The sequence below is a fragment of the Bacillus rossius genome, chromosome 3 (genome assembly GCF_032445375.1).
Source record: "Bacillus rossius redtenbacheri isolate Brsri chromosome 3, Brsri_v3, whole genome shotgun sequence".
NCBI classification, from domain to species: domain Eukaryota; kingdom Metazoa; phylum Arthropoda; class Insecta; order Phasmatodea; family Bacillidae; genus Bacillus; species Bacillus rossius.
In genome coordinates this window covers 24,855,219-24,877,999 of record NC_086332.1, presented here as the reverse complement: position 1 = coordinate 24,877,999, position 22,781 = coordinate 24,855,219, and the positions used below count along the sequence as shown (strand labels likewise).

Genomic DNA, 22,781 nt, shown 5'->3' with positions numbered 1-22,781 from the left:
TCTCCTCTGCAGTAAATTTACTTTTAGTAGTATTTCAAATATTTTTGGTAACATGGCAAACCAATAACTAACATATTTTTTCACAAACAAAAATTTGTCTAAATGATATTTTGAGTTTTTGAGTTAACTTAGAATTAGTGGAATTACCTTGGAATTTCCTCAAATCCAAATCTCTAATTTAAATCCCAGAGAGTACCTCGAATATACCCCTCTAATTCGAGTCAAGGTGTCACGTGTCAAAAATAAAATAATGTGTATTAAATGAAAAATATTACAGTATTTACTCGATTAATCGTCGCCATCGCTTAATCGTCGCACCTATTGTTTGAGGTAATGAACTTGGTATTTAAGATTATCCTCATAATCGTCGCACCCTTATTTATTGACGGCGACTGAGGCGCGACGCGCGAATGGAACAGCCGTAAACACAAAGGAACAGCCTGCTTTCATGTGCCGTGTAGCGCGATTGGAACAGCCGTAAACACAATGGAACAGCCTGCTTTCACATGGCGTGTGGCGCTTATCATTGGTCCAACCTTGAGCGGCATGTCCTAATTGGCCGTGTGGGAGGAAGGAATGTGTGTGGAAGATAAGATGCTGTGATGGCATTGTTTTATCTCGTTTGCATTGGAGTGGAAAGTACCAGTAATTGCAGAGTTTGAGAAAGTTCATTTTGTAAAAATATGGATAAATACAATTCGTATACTGCCACTTTCAAGTTGTGCATAGTCGTATTTGCAGAAGAAAATGGAAGAGAATTTTCAGTAAGTGAAAAACTTGTTCGTGACTGGCGAAAACAAACAGACAACTTGAATAACACGTGACGACAGCGGCGACTAAGATGACGTTGACGTCCCGGCAAATGAATCTGATGCATCAGAATCTAGTTCAGACAATAAATAGATAAACTTGGTGAGTGTTGAGACTGAATGTGTTTTATAAATGTATTTTGTTTATCGATTATTTCGCAATTTTGTGTTTATGCTATATTTTTATTTTGCCAAACTTCTTGTAACCAAAAGTTTTGTTTATTTTGCGCGTATTGTAAATAAATATTACGTATAGGTACCATGTACCTAGGTATTAACTTCTTTAATTTAGCATTTTCAAGTGATTTACTAAAAAATTTTACTTAAAAATTTTTTTTTTTAAATTTTTCCTCACATATTGGTCGCACCTCACTTTTCCCCCCCATAAAATTTGGTAAAATTGCTGCGATGATTATCCTAGTAAATACGGTAACTATTGTGTAGAAACATTCTACCCTTTAAAAGGTTGTTTAACAAACTAAACTTCCACAATCAATACACATTGTAATTTTATTCATAAGTTGGGAAATAGTAACAGGATAGTTAAGAACCGAAATTAGCCTAGTAAACTTCAGAGGTCATCAGTGCTAAAATTTTTAATTTAATTCATTTACTATTTTTCTTCAAAACATGTTCCTTGATTATCGAATCCTTCGGATACTAAGGATTTGTTGTACCTGAGTATTTGACTGGCCCATCCGTACTCGGAATACAACCCAACACTGCTGAAGAGACCTACCGCATGAGCCTTGTCCTGCTCGTTCAGGAGCTCCTTCAGTCTGAACAGTTCCTGCAGCATCGCCTCCTGCTCCATCTGCGACAGGCCAGGCTTCGCGGCCGGAGAGGGGTGCGCCTTCCTTCCAGCCGGGCTCTGCTGGGCCGGGCTGGCATCCACGGCCCTCCTGGGGGACGGGGCCTGCTGCCGCGGGGGCGAGGGCCTGGGCGAGACCTTGGCGGGGGACGGGCTCAGGGATATCAGCTTGTCGATGAGCAGGGACGCCGGCGACGGGGTCACTCGTATCCCGGTCGAGGTGTCGTCTCCTGCCGCAAGCCTCCCTGGGGTCTGGAGCGGAGACTCTTCCCCGGGCGCCGGCGTGTCGCCGCCTTCCAGGTCCAAGAGGTTCCCGGTACTGTCGCCCAGCCTGGAACTGTACTCCTCTGCTGTGCGGGAGCTGGAAACAGAAGTGCGGCATCCACTGACATACTACCGAGGCAATATAAAGTACTGAAAACTTTACATAACATACACAAGACACCTCAAAAGCCAATACTATGCAAATATTTACATTGTTTCCCTGACAAAAAATTATAAAGAAAAAGGGTACAAAATGACTAGATAGCATGTACCATCATCCCACATCACCAACACCAAAGCTCTGCAGAAGCATTTCTATTATAAGCCCACATTCAAACACAAACAATCACACATTAAAATTACACAACAGGCAACAATCTAAATGAAGCCATTACCTTAAATGATTTTTATTCTGGATACTGCAATGGAGAGCCAAGTGTAAAGCATTTTTTAAAAAGTTATATTTGTTATTTGTTTATAAACAAGCCTTTCAAACACCACAACATCTCCTAAAAATATTAGTGTACATGGGGTAAACTACCTATGATACATTTTTGGTATGGTTTTATTGTAGACATACCACATTGGGTTTGAGGACTTATTTTCTGAAAATCTGTAGTCTTAAAATAAATAGCTGACTAAATGATCAGTACCCAGCCTAATAGTAATACCAGATATTATGCACCATACTCATGTCTGTTTCAAGAGTTCAACTCTTTGAAGTGCCATTCTCAATAGTCAATACTCCCAAACTTACGAGGAAAGCAAAATGATGAGGGGAAGAGGAAAGTAAACCATTAAGGGCAACATTTTAACAGGTGTTTAACAGGGTGTCTTAAGGTCAGGGAAAAATTAATGAACCTGAAGGTCACAAGAGCCTAGAAAAAGTCATGAAATAAATAGTAACAGTGCTGGACGTCACAAAACTTTAAATTTCCAACAACCTTTTGCTAATTTGCATTTTATTTTTGACATCTTATATCAGTTTATAAAAGTACATTAAATATAAAATCACATGGAAATTATGTCTGAACAAGTTATAGCTTTTTAACATAAAAATGAGAAAATTCCTGCCACAAGTAGATTTAATTCATATTTTTAATTTTGCTTGCTATATATTAAAATGGCACTGTAATGTAAAAAAAAAAACTTAAACTTAACTGGAAAATCTAAAAAAAAAAAAAAAAAAAAAATACTTCCATACACTACAGGGAATGGAAAAATTAGCATCAATAATTTTTTAGCTTTGCATTTATTATTGGGAAATTAGCATTTTAAATGCAACTGTTTAAACATTTAAACTTTTTTTTTACATTCTAAAAATTTGTAAACTATATATTCATAGACATAAAGACCTACAAATAGCTCCATTTCAGCATGTAAAACCATCTTGTTGAACTTAACAAAGAAAAGAAAAAGATCACGACATTTACATGGTAACTACACTCTGATGATTATAACATTATAAGTTAGACAACAATGAAATGTCATTTACTCATTTTATCAAAGATCTGGGCATCACATTAGTTTTGAAAATATACTACACCACATGTCAACCTTTAGCTTCCAGTTCCCGTAGAACCCTAGCTTTAACTAAATACATTAGGGATCTTTTATGACACTAATATTGAGTCCATTCTTACACTTTATATAGCCTTAGTAAGATCAAAATTAGAATATGGTTCTGTGATTAAGAATAACATTAATAAATCAGACAGTGACAAAATTAAAAAAATTATAAACACATCACTCAAAATCACAAGTAATAAAAACTATCCTTGTCCTAACATGGTTTTGTGGTCTGAACACAAAAGTTTACTTTGATTCACTTTTTGTTAGCAGCTGTTACAATTCCAAACTAAACTGTAAACACCTTCTTGGCAATACTGTTATTAGAGTACCGCAGTTTAATAGTAGATTAGTCTCCATTATGTACAATACAAAATAAAAATTACATTTTATGTATATAGATTAATAACTAAATTTAATAAATTAGACAAATCTCCAAAAACTGCATATTCTCTAGAACTTCAATAGTTAGGTAAACTGCATATACTTATACCTCATATCTTACGCCCTAATATTGTGTTAAATCTCTAAAGTTAACTAACCTTAACTGTTGATAGGAATGTTACAAATACTAAAAATAAATAAATGAATCTCATGTCTCTGCACTACTATAACATGGAGTATGAAATTACAAATGTAAAATTTACAGTTAAATTTGAAACAAGTATCTCTGTGGTTAACAGTTCTGTTAAAACATTAGTTTTGTTTGGCATAAATTATTTTGTTTTGTTTGGAATATAAAAGTTTGTTTTAAACTAGAGGTCTCAAAACTTTTTAGCCTAAGGGCTGTACTGACTCCTCCACTAAGCTCAAGGGCCACGACCTAGTTAGCTCATCATACCAACATACTGTAAAACTATGGTAGGCCAACACCGGGCATTTCCGCCCGCGACCGCGTGCCGGATTGGTGGTGCTTGCGGGCTGGTGTTGGCCCGCGGGCCGTAGTTTGGAGATCCCTATTCTAAACAGCTGCTATCAAATTAAGAAACATTTCCAGCATCAACTCATTAGAAGTATTTGTAGACAACCTGTTAATTCAGAATAATTGCATCTATGACATTGTGGAACGTTGGGAGGGACGTGACAGAGGACTGGGGTCTCTCCACAGTGCGGATCCTCGAGCTGGGCACACGGTTCAACCAGGGTCTCCAAGCAGCTCACCCGTTGACGACTCCTGCTGGCAGGACGACCTCACTGTTCGTGGTTGCCGCTGACCCCACCAGGGGATCAAACTTGACATACAAGGACTCCAAGCGAGCGTTGCGGTCAGAGTGCTGCTGAGAGCCCAGCGATGACAGGAAATCAAATGCAGAAGGATCCTTGAAAACTATAAATGGAACAGTTAATACCAACGTGTAGTCAATGCCAACCATCTTATTTGGTGGCATATGAAAATTTTTACAATATCATGACCAAGCAGTATTTTAAGTGTGTTTCAAAATTCGGCCACAACACACATATCATACATGACTAAATCTAGGGCGAAGGCAAGTTTCTGCTAGCCCACCCAAAGGTTTCATGGAGCTAAGCATAACAGCAGATGTGCTGTATCACTTCATTTTAAGTTGTAATCAAAAATTGTAGGGGTCTGTGAAGATTAGAAAAATATTCAATTCTTTATTGATCAATGATATGTTATTTGATTCAACATTTGTATTTCATAATTTTTCAAGTTATTTTTTACCTATAGATAGGCCTACACCATGTGAGACTCATTCACAAAAATATTTATTGGAAAAAAAAAGTAACAATTAGGCTAAGCAGATTTATTGAGACATTTAGATTTATTTCTGCAAAATTATTCACATTTCTTTTTTATATTTAACAAATAATGATTGATTGATCAATTGAAGGGTTTAGAAGTTGATGGGCTGCAATACCATCTAGTGGCAAGTTACATAAAAACACTTTGATGTGCCAACTTTTATGGTGATCGGTCAAACGGTGTCAAGAGTTGATCAATTTTATACATACATACCAATATCCTATTTTATATATATAAAATTGTAATAATTTGAACTTGATTCAAATGAATAAAAAAAAGTTAGTTGCAGAAGCCTAAAAATACATATCCATGTTAGTAAAGACAGTCTTATAAATACTCAAAACATCTACAGTGAATTCTTGTGAGAACAGTCCCCATCAGTTGCTGCCAAGGTAATGGGTCTATGGTCCTAGATCTGTGATGGCCACATTTGGCCTGCGACATAGTTTCTCACAGCCTACCTGAAGAACATTTCAAAGAAATAATGTTGTGTATTAAGCCCTGCCATCTTGGATTTTCCCATATTTTTGCTATAACACTAATTTTGAACTATTTATCCCAATTTTTGGCATGTCCAGGCATAAATAATATCTCCCAGACCTAGTATACACTGTTACAACCACAGATTTACTATCAGGTCTAGTCTGCAAGTGCCGCAAGGAAATACTTATTTCACACGGCGGGTTACTTCAACTATCTTGACAATCACACCAGTTCACAAGTGCCACTTCAACAAGTAGCCAAAGCCAAGTCCTATGCCATATCAAAACAAAAAATTTAGCATGGAAGCTTAATTGCAAACGTATCAAAATATTTAAAATTGCAAGATGGTGAGGCCACATCCCCCTTAACCACCTTTGTTTGCATGTATTTAGGATAAAGCAGTAAGCTAACAGTGGTTGGAAGCCCGAGTATTCTCACAGAAATACTTAACAGTATTTATATTCATATAAGCTATAAATTAAAAGTAATAATTTTTTTAATATTTATTAGGTTTTATATTTTTTGTAAATACTTATTCTCGTTACTTTATCAAAAGCCAAAATTTTATTTATTGTAAAAAAAAAAAAAAATCCAAAAATGCATTATAAATCATGTGTCTGGCCCTTCAATTAGCTTAAAAAATGGCATTGGCATTTGGGAAGAGTGCATTTGTTAAATGTTGTTGCTTTTGTAGAACATATCATAAAACTAATGTATGTTAATAGCAACTTCAAAAAAAAAAATACATTGTAAAATTGTTTACATTAATATTTCCAACTAGGGCCATTTATTAACTGCAGCAAAGGGCACAGCGACAGACCACCAACTCACTTCCTTCTCTGGGCAGGCTTCATATATGAACATATTAATATACAGTGTTTATCTAACTTTTTGATGAATAATCTTCCAATAAATTAAGTATTCTGTTTGAGTTTTTATTAAAGCTGCAAAAAATATCCATTATTGTTTTCTAATCACTATAATATGAGTTTGCTTTTTATCACAAATCCCTTCCAAACAAATAAAAATAGCAGAATAATATAAGTTATGACATTGTATGGTTAAGTAGACTATCAAGAGTGACGTCGTCCGACCGACGACCATCCCTAAGCCCGACCTGCAACCGCCAGTATACTCTCCCGCTAACGGAACGCACCCCTGGCCGTGGCCCACCCGAGTCGAGCGAGCCACCGAGCCGAACGGCCAAACCAGACATTATTATTATAAAGCACACTAAATCCGAGTGGACTAGAGACGAACCACACCCATTCCCCCTCAAACAATTAATTACGAATTTTGCGACCTTAAAGTCTCTTCCAGACGCAGTCATTTAGTTTTTAACGTAATGAGGTCAAGCTTGGCGCGGCAGGGGCCGACGCGCCACCGGACGCCATGCCAGTTCCGCAGTTCTACTCGACTCGCGGACCGGGACGGACCTACGTCCCACGGAGAGACCACAACCATTGTCTTCATCGCAACTAACGTCCGGTAAATATAGTCATTTAGCATAAACCAAACCTTTTTCTATTCACCTCTCCGTGCGTGCCCGGTCCGTTTTTTACGGTTCAGGACCTAATCCGACCGCGTAAACGTAAAGACGCCCCGCACCACACCTGGTGCGCAGGGTCGTTCTTCAGCATACGGCACGGGCCGTCTCCCGCAAACCACAGAACTTTCTTAAGGCCACGCGCCTTCGCGCGGACCACAAACCCGCAAGGGAAACTTCGCCAAGTTTAGTGGCGGTGCGTGTACCACCCAGTGGGCACGGCACCCACGTAGAAACAATCGCTTACGGGACTGGCCGACTCCAGTCACCCACAAACTCTGTGTGCCACGTCATCTGTGCGCGCCTAATTTTCATTAAGTGTACTTTGTTAACGTAACTTTGCGCCACGTCATTTGTGCGCGCCTAATTTTCATTAAGTGTACTTTGTTAATGTAACTTTGCGCCACGTCATCTGTGCGCGCCTCTCTTGCATCAAGTGTACTTGGCCTGCATACTGTTACCCGAGAAACCAGTGCCACGAAACATTGAACATATACCGGCCTGCACCCCGCAACGGACAAGTAGCCCTCAGGGGCATGTCTGTGCTCAGTAATTGTATGGTGTGACGTCAATCCCTTGAATAAAGGCACGTCGCTACTACGGCAATCCCACGCATTCTTCTTTAACGTAAATTTCCAAGCAATACCGCCGACGGTTCTAGCGGACCACGCTGGGGCAACGAACCACGAACCCCCATTGGTTAGACACCGAGCTAGCCTGGCGCCCTCCCGGAACATAAAACGTTAACCAGACCAGCCAACCCGCTAGAACTCGCGCCCGGACTCGAACACGAGACCGCGGCTGACGGCAAGAGTTAGTAACAATAATGTATTAAATTTGTATGCTTACTTATTTTCCACCACTGGATTGTATGGACTATCTAATAAACTTTTCCTACACCACCCATGTTATATTTTTCCTAAAGTTATAAAACAATTTAACAAAAAACATATCTGAAAACTCAAAACTGTTTCCTAGCAGAAAAAAACTAACTAAATGAGAGAACAAATATTGCATACACAGAAAAAAACAGTTACATGTAAAAACAGTCACAAGCAGTGTCTACCTTCTGAACCTGAAACTTCAGCTATTTCTGGTCCAGCTTCGCTAAGATTATGGCAATTGTTGGTTGAGTTCTGAAGAGAACTCCCCTCAATCTCCTTCTGAAAAAAAAAATTAAGTTGCACTAAATAAAACTATTCTCATTTGAATAACACTAATTCTAACACTACACCAAAAAAATAATAACATTTACTAGATTATTTAAAAATACAGTAAACTCCCTATTATCCGCGCATGCTACGAAAAAATACAGCACATATGTAAATCTGTATTTTATTACAAGTGAGCAAATATGAACTGATAAGTGTATTGTGTGCAGTATACAGTAAAACACCACAGGCCTTCTCGAAACTCACGCAGTGTCTAATGAAGTCTCTGAGTACGTACAGTACTGTATCCTTGTTACGAAGCAAGTACCTAGCACTTTTATGTTTACATTACTGAAATGTATTGTATGTTAAATATTCAGTAAAATACTATAATTTTAGCATCATTTAAAATTTTTTACTGTTAACTGTAACTTTTACTATATGTACATAAATTTTTAGATTTTTAAGTTGAAATTAATGTTTCCTTTTTTGTTACTCATTTTCGGCTCTTTTGCGGATTATCCGCAACTTTCACTATCCGCTGTGGCCCTGCCACTTAATTTTGCGGATAATCGGGAGTGTACTGTATTGTCAAATAAAAACCAAAAACTTAAGTGGCTTTTCTTCAATTTGGCCTGCATAGGCAGACCTCCTTGTCTTTGAGATAAGACAAAAACAAGATTCTGGCACTGCAAATGTATGCCTACAACTAAATATTTACTACTACTGATCGAAAAGATGCATACAATAAAGTAATAACTGTGTGAAAGCCAGAGTTTGTTAAGAAATAAAGCAAGCGGAGTATGTTAGAAGAAAAAATTTGCCAGTGCAACCAAGTGATTTTAACTTGCAACAAAAGGCAGGCTTTGAATGTTATGTGCATGCATGACTGTGTTAACACACCTTAGCTATTTTGCGCACTTCCCAGTTGATTTTACACTTATAAAAAATATAAAATCATAATTTAGGTACAAAATTAAGTATGATAGATCTCATGACACATTCAAACCACACATGGGGATAATGGAATTGAAGCTCTGTCTCACCCTAAATGTTGGGATATTGCCGTTTCATATAAATTTTTGTTTTAGGGCAATTATTACGGATGTTTTACTACATAAGCATTATATACTATTCTTTGCTGAAAATTTTGTTGCCAGATAAATACCAAACATCATCTGCTATTTGTAAGACGTCATGCAAGTATTCATAATTAACTCCCTATTTGACTAATTACATGATAGACACTCACTACAAAATCATTTTCTGAGTTTTCACATCTGGTTATACATGCCATTTTAATTATACAGTCACACTGACTGAAATACTTTAGTGTCGAATCAATTCCCACTAGCATCTGCAGATTACATCATTTCTAATGAGAGTGAAGATTCAGAATTAAATGTTTTAAAATCTACGCTGGTCGATACTCAACGGATAATAGAAAACTTGAAATCTGGAGTAACAGGTTGTTATAGGTAATAGGTATAATATAAATATGTATTATATATTTTTTATTATATATTATTATATATATAAAAATATAAAAATTGATACCTTATATAAAATTTATTTTTGCAATAAAACAAGCCTTTTCGGATTCATCTCTATTTTTGATCAATTGTGATTTTAATTAAACTGAGGTTTTCCATTAATCTGGGTTTTGGGTAAATGTATTAACCCTCTTAGTGCCAGCCTCTGCTAGGATGGTAGTGCTAATAGTGCCAGGTCATTTTTAACTAAATTGCATCTCTAGAGTTTAATTTTAATAACTTTTTAACCTTTACTGTTATAACTATGAAATTTTTTACTGTTTATAGATAAATATTTTCTTCTGTCACTTCTCATGTTTAAACATAAAAATTTTCATCTTATTTTATTTTTGTTGTTTTTTAAATTAAAAAAAAATAATTATTAAATTTTTTTTATGGATTGTAATGTGCATAGGGAGTAGTTTTGACAGTAATATTCTTTGGTTTGAATTTTTTTTAAAATATTTAATTGTTTTTCTATATGATAGTATAATAGTAATGTAATTTTTTCCAATATTTATTCTAATAATAATTTTTTGGAAAAAAAAAAAAACATTGTTTTTTTAGCTGTGTACAATACAAATGAAATATTTTCTTAGCGTAACTCCAACTATATAGTGTATTTTGAATCCTTATAATTTTTTAATAATTATAAGTCTGTTATTAATGTATTTAAAAAGTAAACGATTTAATTAAAAAATTATGCATTGCTATTGTATGTCTTTATACAAATTTAGGTGAAACTGACTTTCAAATTTTAGAAGAAAAATATTGTCTTTGTTTGTTCAGCATTTTGCATTATCACATTTTTTTCAATTAAAAATATAAAATTGGTAGTTCATGATAACAACAACAATAAATCCATCACAACTATAGTCAAATACATATTCACTGGTCCTAGCAGCTGTGTTTACTAAAACAAACACCATGCAATCCTTTATGGCATTTTGCACAAACTGTCCTTGAACGCTTTCTTTTTCCTCCCTGACGTTTACTCGATACACTGCAAACACAACATTCTTTTTCTTTCTTCAATGGCAGTTTCAGAATTCCTGATGACGCCACACTTTCGTTAGTGTAACCAGGTTGTTGGTGTTGCTGTTCTAGCCACTCTTTTCCGAGACTGTCCACTACAGCAGAGACGAACTCATATCTTGTCAGAATGTTACCATCTGTATATTCATTTTGTACAAAATATAACTGTTGAGTACCATACGGCCAAATATATTGAAACATACTTTTTTCCAGTATTTCAATGACCTTCTTTCGTCGAGATAACAATACAGCATCATATCACTTGTGTCTATACCACCCATGTATTTATTGTATTTGTGAATGATTTCTGGTTTTTCACGCACTCTCTCTAGTCCGTGCCGTTTTTTAGTACACTGAACATCTTCTGTTTTTCCATTTGTTGATAGTAAAATTACTGGTTTTGTTTGAGATTTCTTTTCGCGATATGCCAATAACAGCAGTTCATTACTTTTGAAATACCTTTTCTCCCCAACCTGAAATTTATTTTGCCTGTGTAATTCGGCTGGTAGATGCTTCCTGTTCCGCCTAACAGTGCCAGTAAGGTAAGTCCCTTCAGAATAGAGTTTCTGTGCAACTGGTACACTTGTAAAAAAATTATCAACAAAAATGTGATAACCTTTTTGTAGTAAATTCACACCTGATAATAGCTTCATTATCACAGTGTACCCAAGACCATATAGTTTTATGCTAGTCTTATCTAATTGATCTTTAGCACCACGGTATACATAAAATCCCATGCAGTAATTGACAGAACTATCACATAGCATCCAAAATTTTATTCCCCATCTATGGTGGTGTTTGTTGGGAAGGTATTGAAGTAATGAAGTATGGCTCTTTGTTCCGACCAAACTTTCATCAATGCTCAGCATTTGGTATGGAGTGAAGTGGTGCTTGAAAACATTATTTGCGTGGTCAATAATTGGCTTGAATTTTCCTTCTGGATCATAGTTTGATTCGCCTGGTAGACCAAGGTTTTTGTTATCCGATAGGTGGAAAAATTTTAGAAGTAGTTGAAATCTATTGCGAGAAAACATTTTTCGAAACCATGGCATGCTGCGAGAAGGAACAGTAGACCAATATGAGGAAAGTGTAGGCATTTTTATGAGGCCCATATTTATTATACATGCTACAAATGCTTTCATTTCAACTGAAAATTTTTTCCAAGAAATAGCTCTTGAACCTGTACCTAATTTACCCTTGTTCTGTGATAAAAACTGCTGAGCATATCTATTGGTTTCCTTTACAAGAAGCTGTAGTAAGGAAAAAGTAAACATTAGCTGGAAATATGCTATGGGCTTCGAGTTTCGAGGGGGTAAATGTTTTGGTCCAGCATTTTCTAAAAACTGGGGTATGTTGTGTTTTGGTGGTGAAAAGTTTTCACAAGAAGACCAGATTATATTATTTACGTCAGTCTGTTCATTTTCATCCGACGAATCACTTGAACTATCGCCTGAATTCGTACGAAGTGATGCACCGGCTGGAATATAATTATCCACAGCCACAGGAGTAAGTCTCGGTGTGTTTGAAGTAGATGGTAAATGCTCTTCCTCATCAGTACTTGTATCGTTGTCGCTTGTATTATCACTTTCACAAATATCACTATCGAGCGAATAAAAATAGTCGAGCATTTCTTTGTCATCTTTACCCGCAATGTAACTTCTTTTCCGAGACATTATTATGAAAACGAAAACAAAAGCCTTGATCGCACAAAGTTTCGCGGTAGTATTAGTTTGAAACAGAGTAACATCACTTTCCACTGAGAAATATGCGGGAAAACGTGTTTACTATGACTACTACAATAATTATTTTCAACGCAGAATAACCAACGGTATAAAATCCTACGCAATTTGTAATATCCACGAAACTGGTAGTTACATATATCGTTTACATAAATGAACCATTGTTGTCATAACTTTGAAAAAAATACATTTGTAGAAATTTCTGGAAAACAGTTTCATGATATTTATAAAAGAATTAAAATAAAGAATTTACAAAAGAAACAATTTTTTTTCAAAAGGAAAAGTGTTTCTTTAGAATAAAAAATGCAGCAAAATGCGGTTTCTTATGCTGTGCGATGTCCAGCAGTATGACACTCATACTCTCTGTTGTGAGAAAAAAGAACTAAATAGTAGGGCACATACGCTACCTGTTTACAGAAAAAAGAACTAGATAGTAGGACACTTCATTAGAGAAAGGTAGAATGCGCTGCTAGTAACAAAAACCTGTCTTGAAAACGGAAAAAAAATCGAGCTGATTTTTCGGCCCTGGCAATTCTCGCACAAGGCAAGGCCGATTTATCGGACTTTGGCACTAAAAGGGTTAAGAGTCTTGTTGAATTTAAGTGATGTTCAATAAACAAGGAGTTATGGCAAATAAACAAGGGGTATGTTTAGTTTAGTTTTGTTAAATTGGCAAGGAGGCTATCCAATTAAATGTACATTTTTCAATTGATCATGGTTTCTCATTTGATTCATTAGGGTTTATTTTTATAGATGAAAACATTCAACACACTTTATTTAAAAATAGTTGAGTGAAAGCTCTAATTCTCAAATTCAAGTTATTTTTCAGCATCTGCAAGACACAATTGTTATAGTAATGCTAAAATTCCAATAAAAACAGCATTGGTACGCATGTGCACACGCACGCACACACACACACACACACTTAAATTACCTTAAGGAGTATGGAATTGGAATCAATTACTCAAATCCCTAATGCGAGAATCAAATCCAGAATCAGTATCAGCATAATTTTGGAATCAACCCTACATTAGTTAAGAGCATAGCATTTTTTTGCTGCAGACAATTGTTATACGTTAAATCTCTAGTGTGTGTGCATGCTATTTTGCAATTCTTTGGTATTAATTTCAATTATACATCTGTCTAGAGCTATCACGATGGAATTAAGGTGTTGCTGCGTTGGTCAAGCTATGACCACCCTTTTCCCTATCTTGGCTGGCTAGGACAAGTCTCTGTTCCTCTGGGAGCTCAAGGGGTCAGACGTGTGAGGGAATGGCAGTAGAGCCATCGCTCTTTTTAATACAATCCTCTTTCTTACGCCATTTCAAGTAAAAACCACTGGAATCCTTTTTTGTTCTCACTCAGCCAAATCATTTTGACAAAATAGAATTTGTCATTTGCCAATTGAGTAATCTAGTCCAGTTGCAACCAAATAAGAGTACAGCAACGACCTTTTCTCAATTTGACATAACCATTGTTTTATGTAATTTTTGTATGAGATAGTGCAAAAACCGAGCAGTTAATGTGCCCCGGAACACACCACAATCTTTAGCCGGAAATCAGTCGCTGTTGGCTTGTGCTCACTTGAAGGTTTTATCTATAATGTTTTAAGTGTTTATTGCTGTGAAGCTATTCTCCAAACCACCGATAGGCGGCTTGTAATCCTTTACACATCCAAGCAACCAGTGAGAGACGGTATCCCTAAATTTTAACAGGGCATAATCTGTAGGTATAAAAAAATTAATGGTACCTAGATGTTAATATTATACAATTTTAATTATTCATAGAAAAAATTCATTTTTTTAAGTGAAATCTCTTTACAGTGAGTAGGGTAAGTCAAGACTATGATGTAATCAGAGCATAACAAAAGTGTAATGCTCAGAAGGAAACACAAAGTGCAACAATCAGGAGTGGGTTACTCAATGTTGGACAGGGCTTCGGAGTAGGGTGCTACATGACATTTTTGCATTATAGCAAACCTGCATACTTGCACACACACTATTCCTATACCTGTGAATCTTCATTTCAAACACACTTGGCTGCTGCGCAACCATGTGTTCTTGTTGAGTTGCTTTAGCAGAGCCAATTTGATTTATTACAAAGTAAATTAATTAATAATGGATTGTTACTAAAGTCACAGCACATTATCTCTAACAACTCTCTTCAATCAAGTCGGTCAAAAGAAATGTGTGAGTAGAGCACAGAACTGTGTGCTAGGGTGATATGTCCCTAATGAATATAACAAGGTATTATTGCTTCATACAAAATTCTGAAATGGCCTGCAGTCTTTGCTCCATTCAGTTTGGAACAACTGAGTTACAAATAGATTTATAGACAGAAATAAGCAAAAAATAATTTTTTTGCTATACTACTGCAGAGAAAAAATAAACTATGTAGCAGCCAAGTCAAAGAAAAAAACCCACCAGCAACAAAAAAAAAATTACTCTTTATCAAAACACTTACTTATAAGCTTCAAAATAAGCACAAAAACTACAAAGCAAAGATAAACCAAAAATAGTACATGCATGTGCAACAAATACTTGGTTAATACAAAACAAAAGGTTAACTGGAACGTCACATTATGGTTGCAAGTTAAATCCCTGAAGATATACTTCACAAACAAAAGAGCCAAAAACTTTCTACATGATCCATTCAAACACAAACCAGAATTTGATAAAACTCACTAGTGTCAATATGTCTCAATATGTCAATATGTCAATAGTCTCAATATGTCAGTATCTGCAAGAAACATCAACGCAGGAACAGAAACAGCCAGCTGAATTATTGTCACATACTTTCTAAACAGCTCGGACTGTTACCAAAATCAGCAAGTATAAAGTGATGAAAACCAGAGCATATTGGAACTAAAATTACAACCAACCTCCAAGCCATATCAGCCTTGTGTGTGAAATGGTAGCTCATTCTCTCGACACTTCTCAACACAAAGATTAAGTGAATCATCTTGCAACAAGTTTTGATATGCTAACAACTATAAATATGATGTCCTGAACTTCAAGACAAATATTAAGTACAAAATTTTTTTAGCATTTAAAATTTATTTCCTATTTTTATCTTCAGTACATGACCTTTATTTTGTGTGTGACTTTACATCTAAACAGCAAAGTTAACAACATAGACCCACAACAAAAATTAAATAAAGGCCTGTAGTAAGGAGTGAATTCAAGACAGAAGAAAATTGAAATCAGGATGAACCCACTGGACGTAGATTTAAAACCATGTCATAGATAATTCAAGCTCAGTGTCTGACCACTTTGAACACTGTGTCACCTTGCTTCTTAATTAGCATATTTATCTCACGACGTGATTAATCTACCTACAAATACACAGTATTTATCCACTGCCAAGACAAGACCTACATTTTACTTAATTTATTTTTGAGTCATCTGATATGAAGAAAAAAAAAAGGTATATTTTTAGGACTTAGAATTTTTTTTAAAAAACCAAAGCGTAAATATGATAAGAAATCAAAACAGGTTATGAGTGATGAAATAGTATGTGTTGCTTATAAACTTTTTTTTAATACACATTAAAATACATACCTCACTTAATTATACCACAGCTATTGTTGATGTAGCTGAAATAAATGGTCAGTGATATAGCTTAAACATAATTAAATTGGCAAGCAGGGGAAAAAAAATCAATATGAATCTCATCATGAGTCCTTAAAACAAAACAAATATCAATTTCTTATGCTTTAAAATTAGGCAAAATCCTTATCTAGCATTTGAGTAAATACAGTAACTGCATTCACCCCTTCTAGAAAACTTGCAAACTGAGAACTTTTTATTTTCAAAGCTAATCTTACAAAGCCCAATAGCATTCCAATCTATATAAATTGAACAGTGATAAACCAGAAATACTCTTTATTGTGATACTATTCCAAATGCATGTAATGCCAATCAGCACAGAAACCATAATACTTCTGATACCTAAGTTAAATGAACCCACTGTTTTCAGACACAATTTGATAAAAAACTAGCACTAAGTTAGAGGCCATGCACAAATAGAGAAAATTTATCCACACTGACACATACCACTACATACCTTGCAAACCTCTTGAGACAACACTGACACCTCGCCAATGGATTGATTTCTTTGTGGGGAGTTATGGATCCTGGACCTCGGCTTGAAGGGATCTTCAACGTCAGAGTAGTCCTGATCGTTGGGGTTGTTTGAAACAGTCTTATGCTTGTTTTTAGGTGTCCCATCGCCACCCACCGGCCTCTTGGCAGGACTGCTCCCACGGCTGCCATGCATAGACCGTGGAGACTGCCTGTTGGATGCTGGGGAACAGCCCACCGCAGACTTGTTCGTACATTCCACACGGCTGGAGTTCTCCATTTCTGCCAAGTCTACCACGTTCAAAGTGTCACCTGCATACGCACTAGGTATAACTTCAGAAGCACTCCTCGCAAACTGCTGAGACAACCTCTTGGCTTCTACAGAGATTTGCTCAAAACCAACTTCTTTGTTATCATCTGCAGTGTTAGGTTTCACTTTAGGCAACTCTGCTTCGCTGACACTCGAGCAAAGAGATGCTTCAGATGATTTCAAAATGTCACGTTCATTGGCAAAAAAAGCCTCTGCGTTCACAAATTCTTCATCTTCTTGCTCTAAAGCTTTCTGTTGTTCATCACAAATTTTGTAAAGTTCAATAAGCTTTGACGCGTCTCGTGATTCACAATGCGCTAACAAAGAATGCTCATCACATCTAGTTACAGAACTGGAAGGCCAGTGACTCTGCTCACAAAGATCTAGATTTTCAAGTTTACTACCATATGGAACTTGCTGCAAACAATCGTCAGAGAGTTTCAGAGAGTTTACAACATTTTTCCTGGATTTAGATCCTACATCTGACAAACTGACAAATTTTGCAGGTGGTGTCGAAACTAATTTTCCACCAATCACTTCACCTTCAAAAACCTGAATGGATTCTAATTGGGCATTACCATTTAAATCAATCCTATTTAAAACACAAATGGAATTATTAGTCTCGGGATGTGCAAACTTACTTCTTTCAATTGATTCATCTTCAAGCTCAAATGTTTGATTTAATAGCTGTGGTGCAAATTCCTTCCTGTCTGTAGAATCTCCATTAATTTCTTTCAATGCCTGTGATGAAACTTGTGAATTGCAAGATTGTAAATCAGGCAAAAGTTCAAATGTCTTATTCAAAGGTTCTGCTACACTTTCAGCTTTACAGACAGCAATATCATTAACAAATGGTTCAAATGTTTCTTGAGGCCTATTTTCTGGTAACAAGCATGTTGAAAGTTCAAATGTTGTGTTCAAAGTTTCTACCTCAGATTTACAGACGGCAGGCTCATCAGGTTGACATTCAAATGTTTTGTTTAGCAACTGTGGTGTTTCTTGCAACTTGCTGTCAAGTGGCACACTGGGTGCAAGTTCAAATGTAGTGTTCAAAGGTTCTGCTGAAACTTCAGTAGGCAAAAGATCAAAAGTCGTATTCAACGATTGAACTTGGGACTGGACTTTTGGTTCACCATCCAGCAAAATCTCAAATGTCTGGTTCACCGGCTCTGCTGGGACTTCAGCTTCATCACAGGATGGAACTTCCGGTAGAAGCTCGAATGTCTCTTGCAGTGATTTAGCAACCGCTGAGTGTGAAACAGAGTTAACTGAAAACTGTTCATGTCTTTCTCCATTCACACATTCTGGTTCAACTACTGATGATATATCAGCTGTATGTTCTGTCTTGCCAAACTCTGTACAAACTTTTTCTCCTGATGAAACTATAAGAGGTTCAAGTACAGTATTTATAGAATCTTTTTCATAATCCGTTTCTTTTTCAGTTGTAGAAACACAATCATCTGTGGGTGTTGAAGTTTTATTCGGAACCTCACTAAAAAATTCTGTTTCAACAACAGTTACTTTAGTTTCTGCATCGCACTTTCCAATTGGGGGTGTTGAATTACCTTGCTCACAGGGTAAATTCTCAGACAGCGAACTTACGAGTGAACATACATTGCTTGTTGGTTCTTCAAAAACAGAAACACGTGGGACTGGCTGGTCACTATTTTCTTGACCACCTTCAACGTGTACTGCTAAATTGGAAGTTTTAGAAGGGACAGGAAGTTTTTCTTTACTCACAGGAGTTGACTGAAACTCGCTGAAACTTTGACTAGTATCACAAATTGAGTCTGAAGTACTATTAGCTGTGCCACTGATGGGGGACTGTAAATGAAAACCTTCAAGAGCTGAGCATAGCCCGCTGATGTTCAAATCATTCTGAACTTGGGGCAAATCATGAGCTGAATTTGGTCTGCCTTCATCTACTTTCACAGCTGTTTGTTTTAGTTGAGCACAAGGAGATCCCTTCTCCGCCACAGGAGCCACATCACCACCAGTAGCAGGCTTATCTTGAGAACAGTAGTCTCCAGCTAAACTTCCCAGAGGTGAAGGGGGGACGGTGGAGTCACCAGCACTTTCATACTCTGCTGTGTCTGTATCTGTTGGCAAGAAAATAGCCATTTTAAAATTAAGAGTTGTGATATTTAAAAGCAATGACTAATAAATAGCTAAGTACTAAAATTGACCCAACCCATATATACTCACACTCAACCTGTTGGCATACTTGACAAAATGCAAGTACTAGAAAAATTTGATATTCGTGAATAATTTGAAATTTAATATTCATAAATAATTATTTAATAATTCTAAATTTAAATTGAATATTTTTTTCAAATATTTGTTACTTATAGATAGGCCTACACCATGTTAAACGCTTTCAAAAATTTATGGGGGAAAAAAAATTAACGAAAAAAAATTAACATGTATGAGTAAGATGATTTATCGAGAAATTAAGTTTTGTTTGTATTATTCACACACTATTATTTAACAAATAATCATTGCGATTTAAAATTATTAATAATTTTTTTAGTTTATCAACAAAATGACTTTAAAACTTAATTTACTATATTACGAAAATTCATTACCAGTATTATTTTGATAAATTTCCTTTATTTTACTCTGCTTTGTTATAATTCCACAAGTATTCCTCTCTCTTTTATTTTATCGTATTTTGGATCAATATTTTTCTAACTCATGTCAAGTGTGAAAAAATAATTTCACTGTGTGTTAAAATTCAATTAGAAAAATATTCTATATTCATGAATATTGTGATATTCAATTCAAAATTTGATTAAAAAAAGGACCTTGTTTAACGGATAATGGACTTTAGTTATAACGGAAACTATATTTTATCGTCTTTAATTTGTTTAACGGATGCTAAATTCCTTACTGCAGACATTTCTGCAATGCAACTTACGAATGGGAGAGGTTGTTACTTCTTGAATAACCTGTATATACATTTATATCCAAGCGCTGCACTTTGTACACACGTGAGTACGGTAATTCTTGCTTGCATGCATAATGGACAATGGCTATCGATGAATGACAACTGTTTTAACAGTGTATCTGCATATCTTTTCTCCCATGGCAGTAAAAACGAAGGCTAAGATGCATATTTAACATTTACAACGTGCGTGTCAACTAAAACGACAGCCAACTCAACGTTTCCACAGGCCTGTGCATCCCATTATGACAGGGAATTTGTGCTGGTCATTCACAGACTTGCCAAACTGTGACTTACACTATTCCAAAAAGTTTTGTAGCCAGTCATTAGACCTTCGTTGTACAGGCACTATGCGTTCAAGGTGTTTTTACCCAAAGAAATAAAGATCATGTTATTATAGTTTGCGGCATGCAGTTAATCTTATTATGTACGTGTTAAATACTAGATGGCTTATGGTTTGTAAATTTAGTCTTAAATTATGTGTTGTGCGATAATGGCTACGCAGCAGGCTGGCTATGCTGCCAAGAGCAGACGTCACTCTCGCTGTGAAACTATACGTGGTACAACAATACAAGTCGGGCCTGCAGTGTTCACACTGCTTGCGAACGTAATAAATTTGCTTCTATTTAAGGGATGCAGAAAGGTTTGCTGTGAGTTTTTCCCACTCCATTGTCTAACCGCTCCTTCCTCAAAGGCATGCGAGGGGAAACAAACACTTGTCACACTCACTTTCTCACTTTGAGTTCTTTCTCTCACCCTTGCTTTTGATACTGTTACCAAAATAATCTGTTTACAACCTTCACACTTGCTTTATCCAAGCTGACAAGATTTCAATTTTTTTTTGGCTGTACTGTAAAATGTTATTCCACCTCGCCGCCCGGAAAGTTACAAGCCGGCCGTAAAGTTTTTATATAGCACGTTAACAATATTTTATACCGATTGGGTTGCGTCTTCTAAACTTGAAATTTAACTAGAATTATATTATTGAAAGATGGATGAGAAATAAAAGCTTCTTCAATTAAAAATAAACCCTTTTATAACATATATTTATAAAAAAAATTGCCCATTGTGTGATAAAAAAGTGTAGGTTCATACACACAACTAAATTACATTCATTTGTGTCCATATATGTATGTCACGAGGATGCTAGTCAATGCAGGCCTGTGTTGTGAGGCTCCTGGAAACGAGGCAGGCCAGGCAGTACGGCACACCGACCTGTAGGGGATACAGGAGAGGCCCCACCTACCGAACACAAGTTCCAGCCTCTGGCAGAGATTGACAAAGAGGATCTGGTGGGGACACCGTCCTGTGAGTGTGAGATTGGTGATAGCAGTGAAGTGAAGAGGGTGAGTGACCCCTTGGCAAGCAATAAGCGGGCGACTAGCGACAGGCTTCGTGAATGAAGATCTCATCAACCAGGATTGGTGCTTCGGGGACAGTGTCGCGGCATCAATGAGTGAGTACGAAACAGTTGGAACGGAGAGAGCAATAGTCAATAACGAGCCACTGTCGAGCCGAACTTCGTGGGGAGAGTGAATAGTGGACTAAAGGTGTTAATTTGTTAAACTGTTGTAGTTTAATGAAAAGTGTAAATATTATGTAATAAATAAAATGGTATTTAATTGGGCTATCCTCTCAGGACATGTGTTAGTATAGTTTTCATTCACGACACTTCAAAATGCAATTTTCAAATACATATGCTACCTAAACATTTATCATTAAGCATAATTAATTTCTACCTGTGATTTCGAAATGAATACCACTTCAGAACTTTTCCCAGACACACTGGATCCTGTCCAAACTAATTTTTTTGGAATGAACATTACAAATTCACATAAACACATAATTTTAAGAAAAGCAGAGAATCTATTCTAAAATAGAAAATAACTTAGTTGATTTGTAATTTATTGCAACTAAAATCATGGTAAAAATTTTTTTACAGTCAATTATATCATGAAATAGATATGATTATTTACCAATATTCCTCATTAGACACTGATTAATTAAAAATTTCTGACAAGTTTTAACCACTGTCCTTCAGCATAATCCACAATGTTAAGTTTTTCACACCTAAAGCATTATGTAGAAAGTTAACATGAAAATACAGTAGAAAATTCAAAAATTTTAGTGGAGATGAACTGATACAAAACCACTGTTAACGAAAGCTGAATAAAATTAATTTTTGTATTAAAATATTTTAATTCATATTCAACATTTCAAAGGAAAATTTGAAACCCCAGTTTCACATCACAAAGATAAATAAGTAGTGAAGCCTTTTCGAATATAACTTTTTAAATATAAATAAAAGTCATCTAAACCAATTGGTATTAAAATATGTTTTCAACATATTAGCATTGTGAACTTTTTAAGAAAACTTATATCATCTGAAACATGCCTGTATCAGTCTGCTTCTTGTCTGTGTCTTCACCATGCAGATCACTGCGTTGTGGAGCATTACTGCTGTTCACACTCGTAAAGCTGTTCTCCGAGATGCTCAAGGACTTGCAAGGTGAGTGACTACCTTTAATGTGAGGTTCGCCGATGATCTGGACCACTGGAGGTTCAACCTTCACACTAGAATACAAATGCTGTGCCAATAAACGCTACCTGCAAAAACTGCCAGCATTGACACTAACGGTGGCTCCTAAGCCACCAATATGAAAAATCCTTTTAAAACTTTTGATGGTATTCTTCTTCAATGTCATAGCTGAAATGATGCTAACCACATTGTGGCTGAAAAA

The 22,781-nt window shown here is 36.1% G+C and overlaps 1 protein-coding gene across 1 annotated transcript in view; it reads right to left on the bottom strand.

Moving 5' to 3' along the window:
* Window positions 1–22,781, bottom strand: part of LOC134530378 (uncharacterized) — a 47,264-nt gene that overhangs the window by 14,774 nt on the left and 9,709 nt on the right. Inside the window, exons 3-7 of the mRNA XM_063365149.1 lie at window positions 22,436–22,614; window positions 16,770–19,195; window positions 8,314–8,410; window positions 4,615–4,780; window positions 1,549–1,981 (exon numbers count right to left, since the gene is read on the bottom strand). Coding sequence (XP_063221219.1) covers window positions 1,549–1,981; window positions 4,615–4,780; window positions 8,314–8,410; window positions 16,770–19,195; window positions 22,436–22,614 — 3,301 coding nt within the window. The remainder of the gene's footprint in view (window positions 1–1,548; window positions 1,982–4,614; window positions 4,781–8,313; window positions 8,411–16,769; window positions 19,196–22,435; window positions 22,615–22,781) is intronic.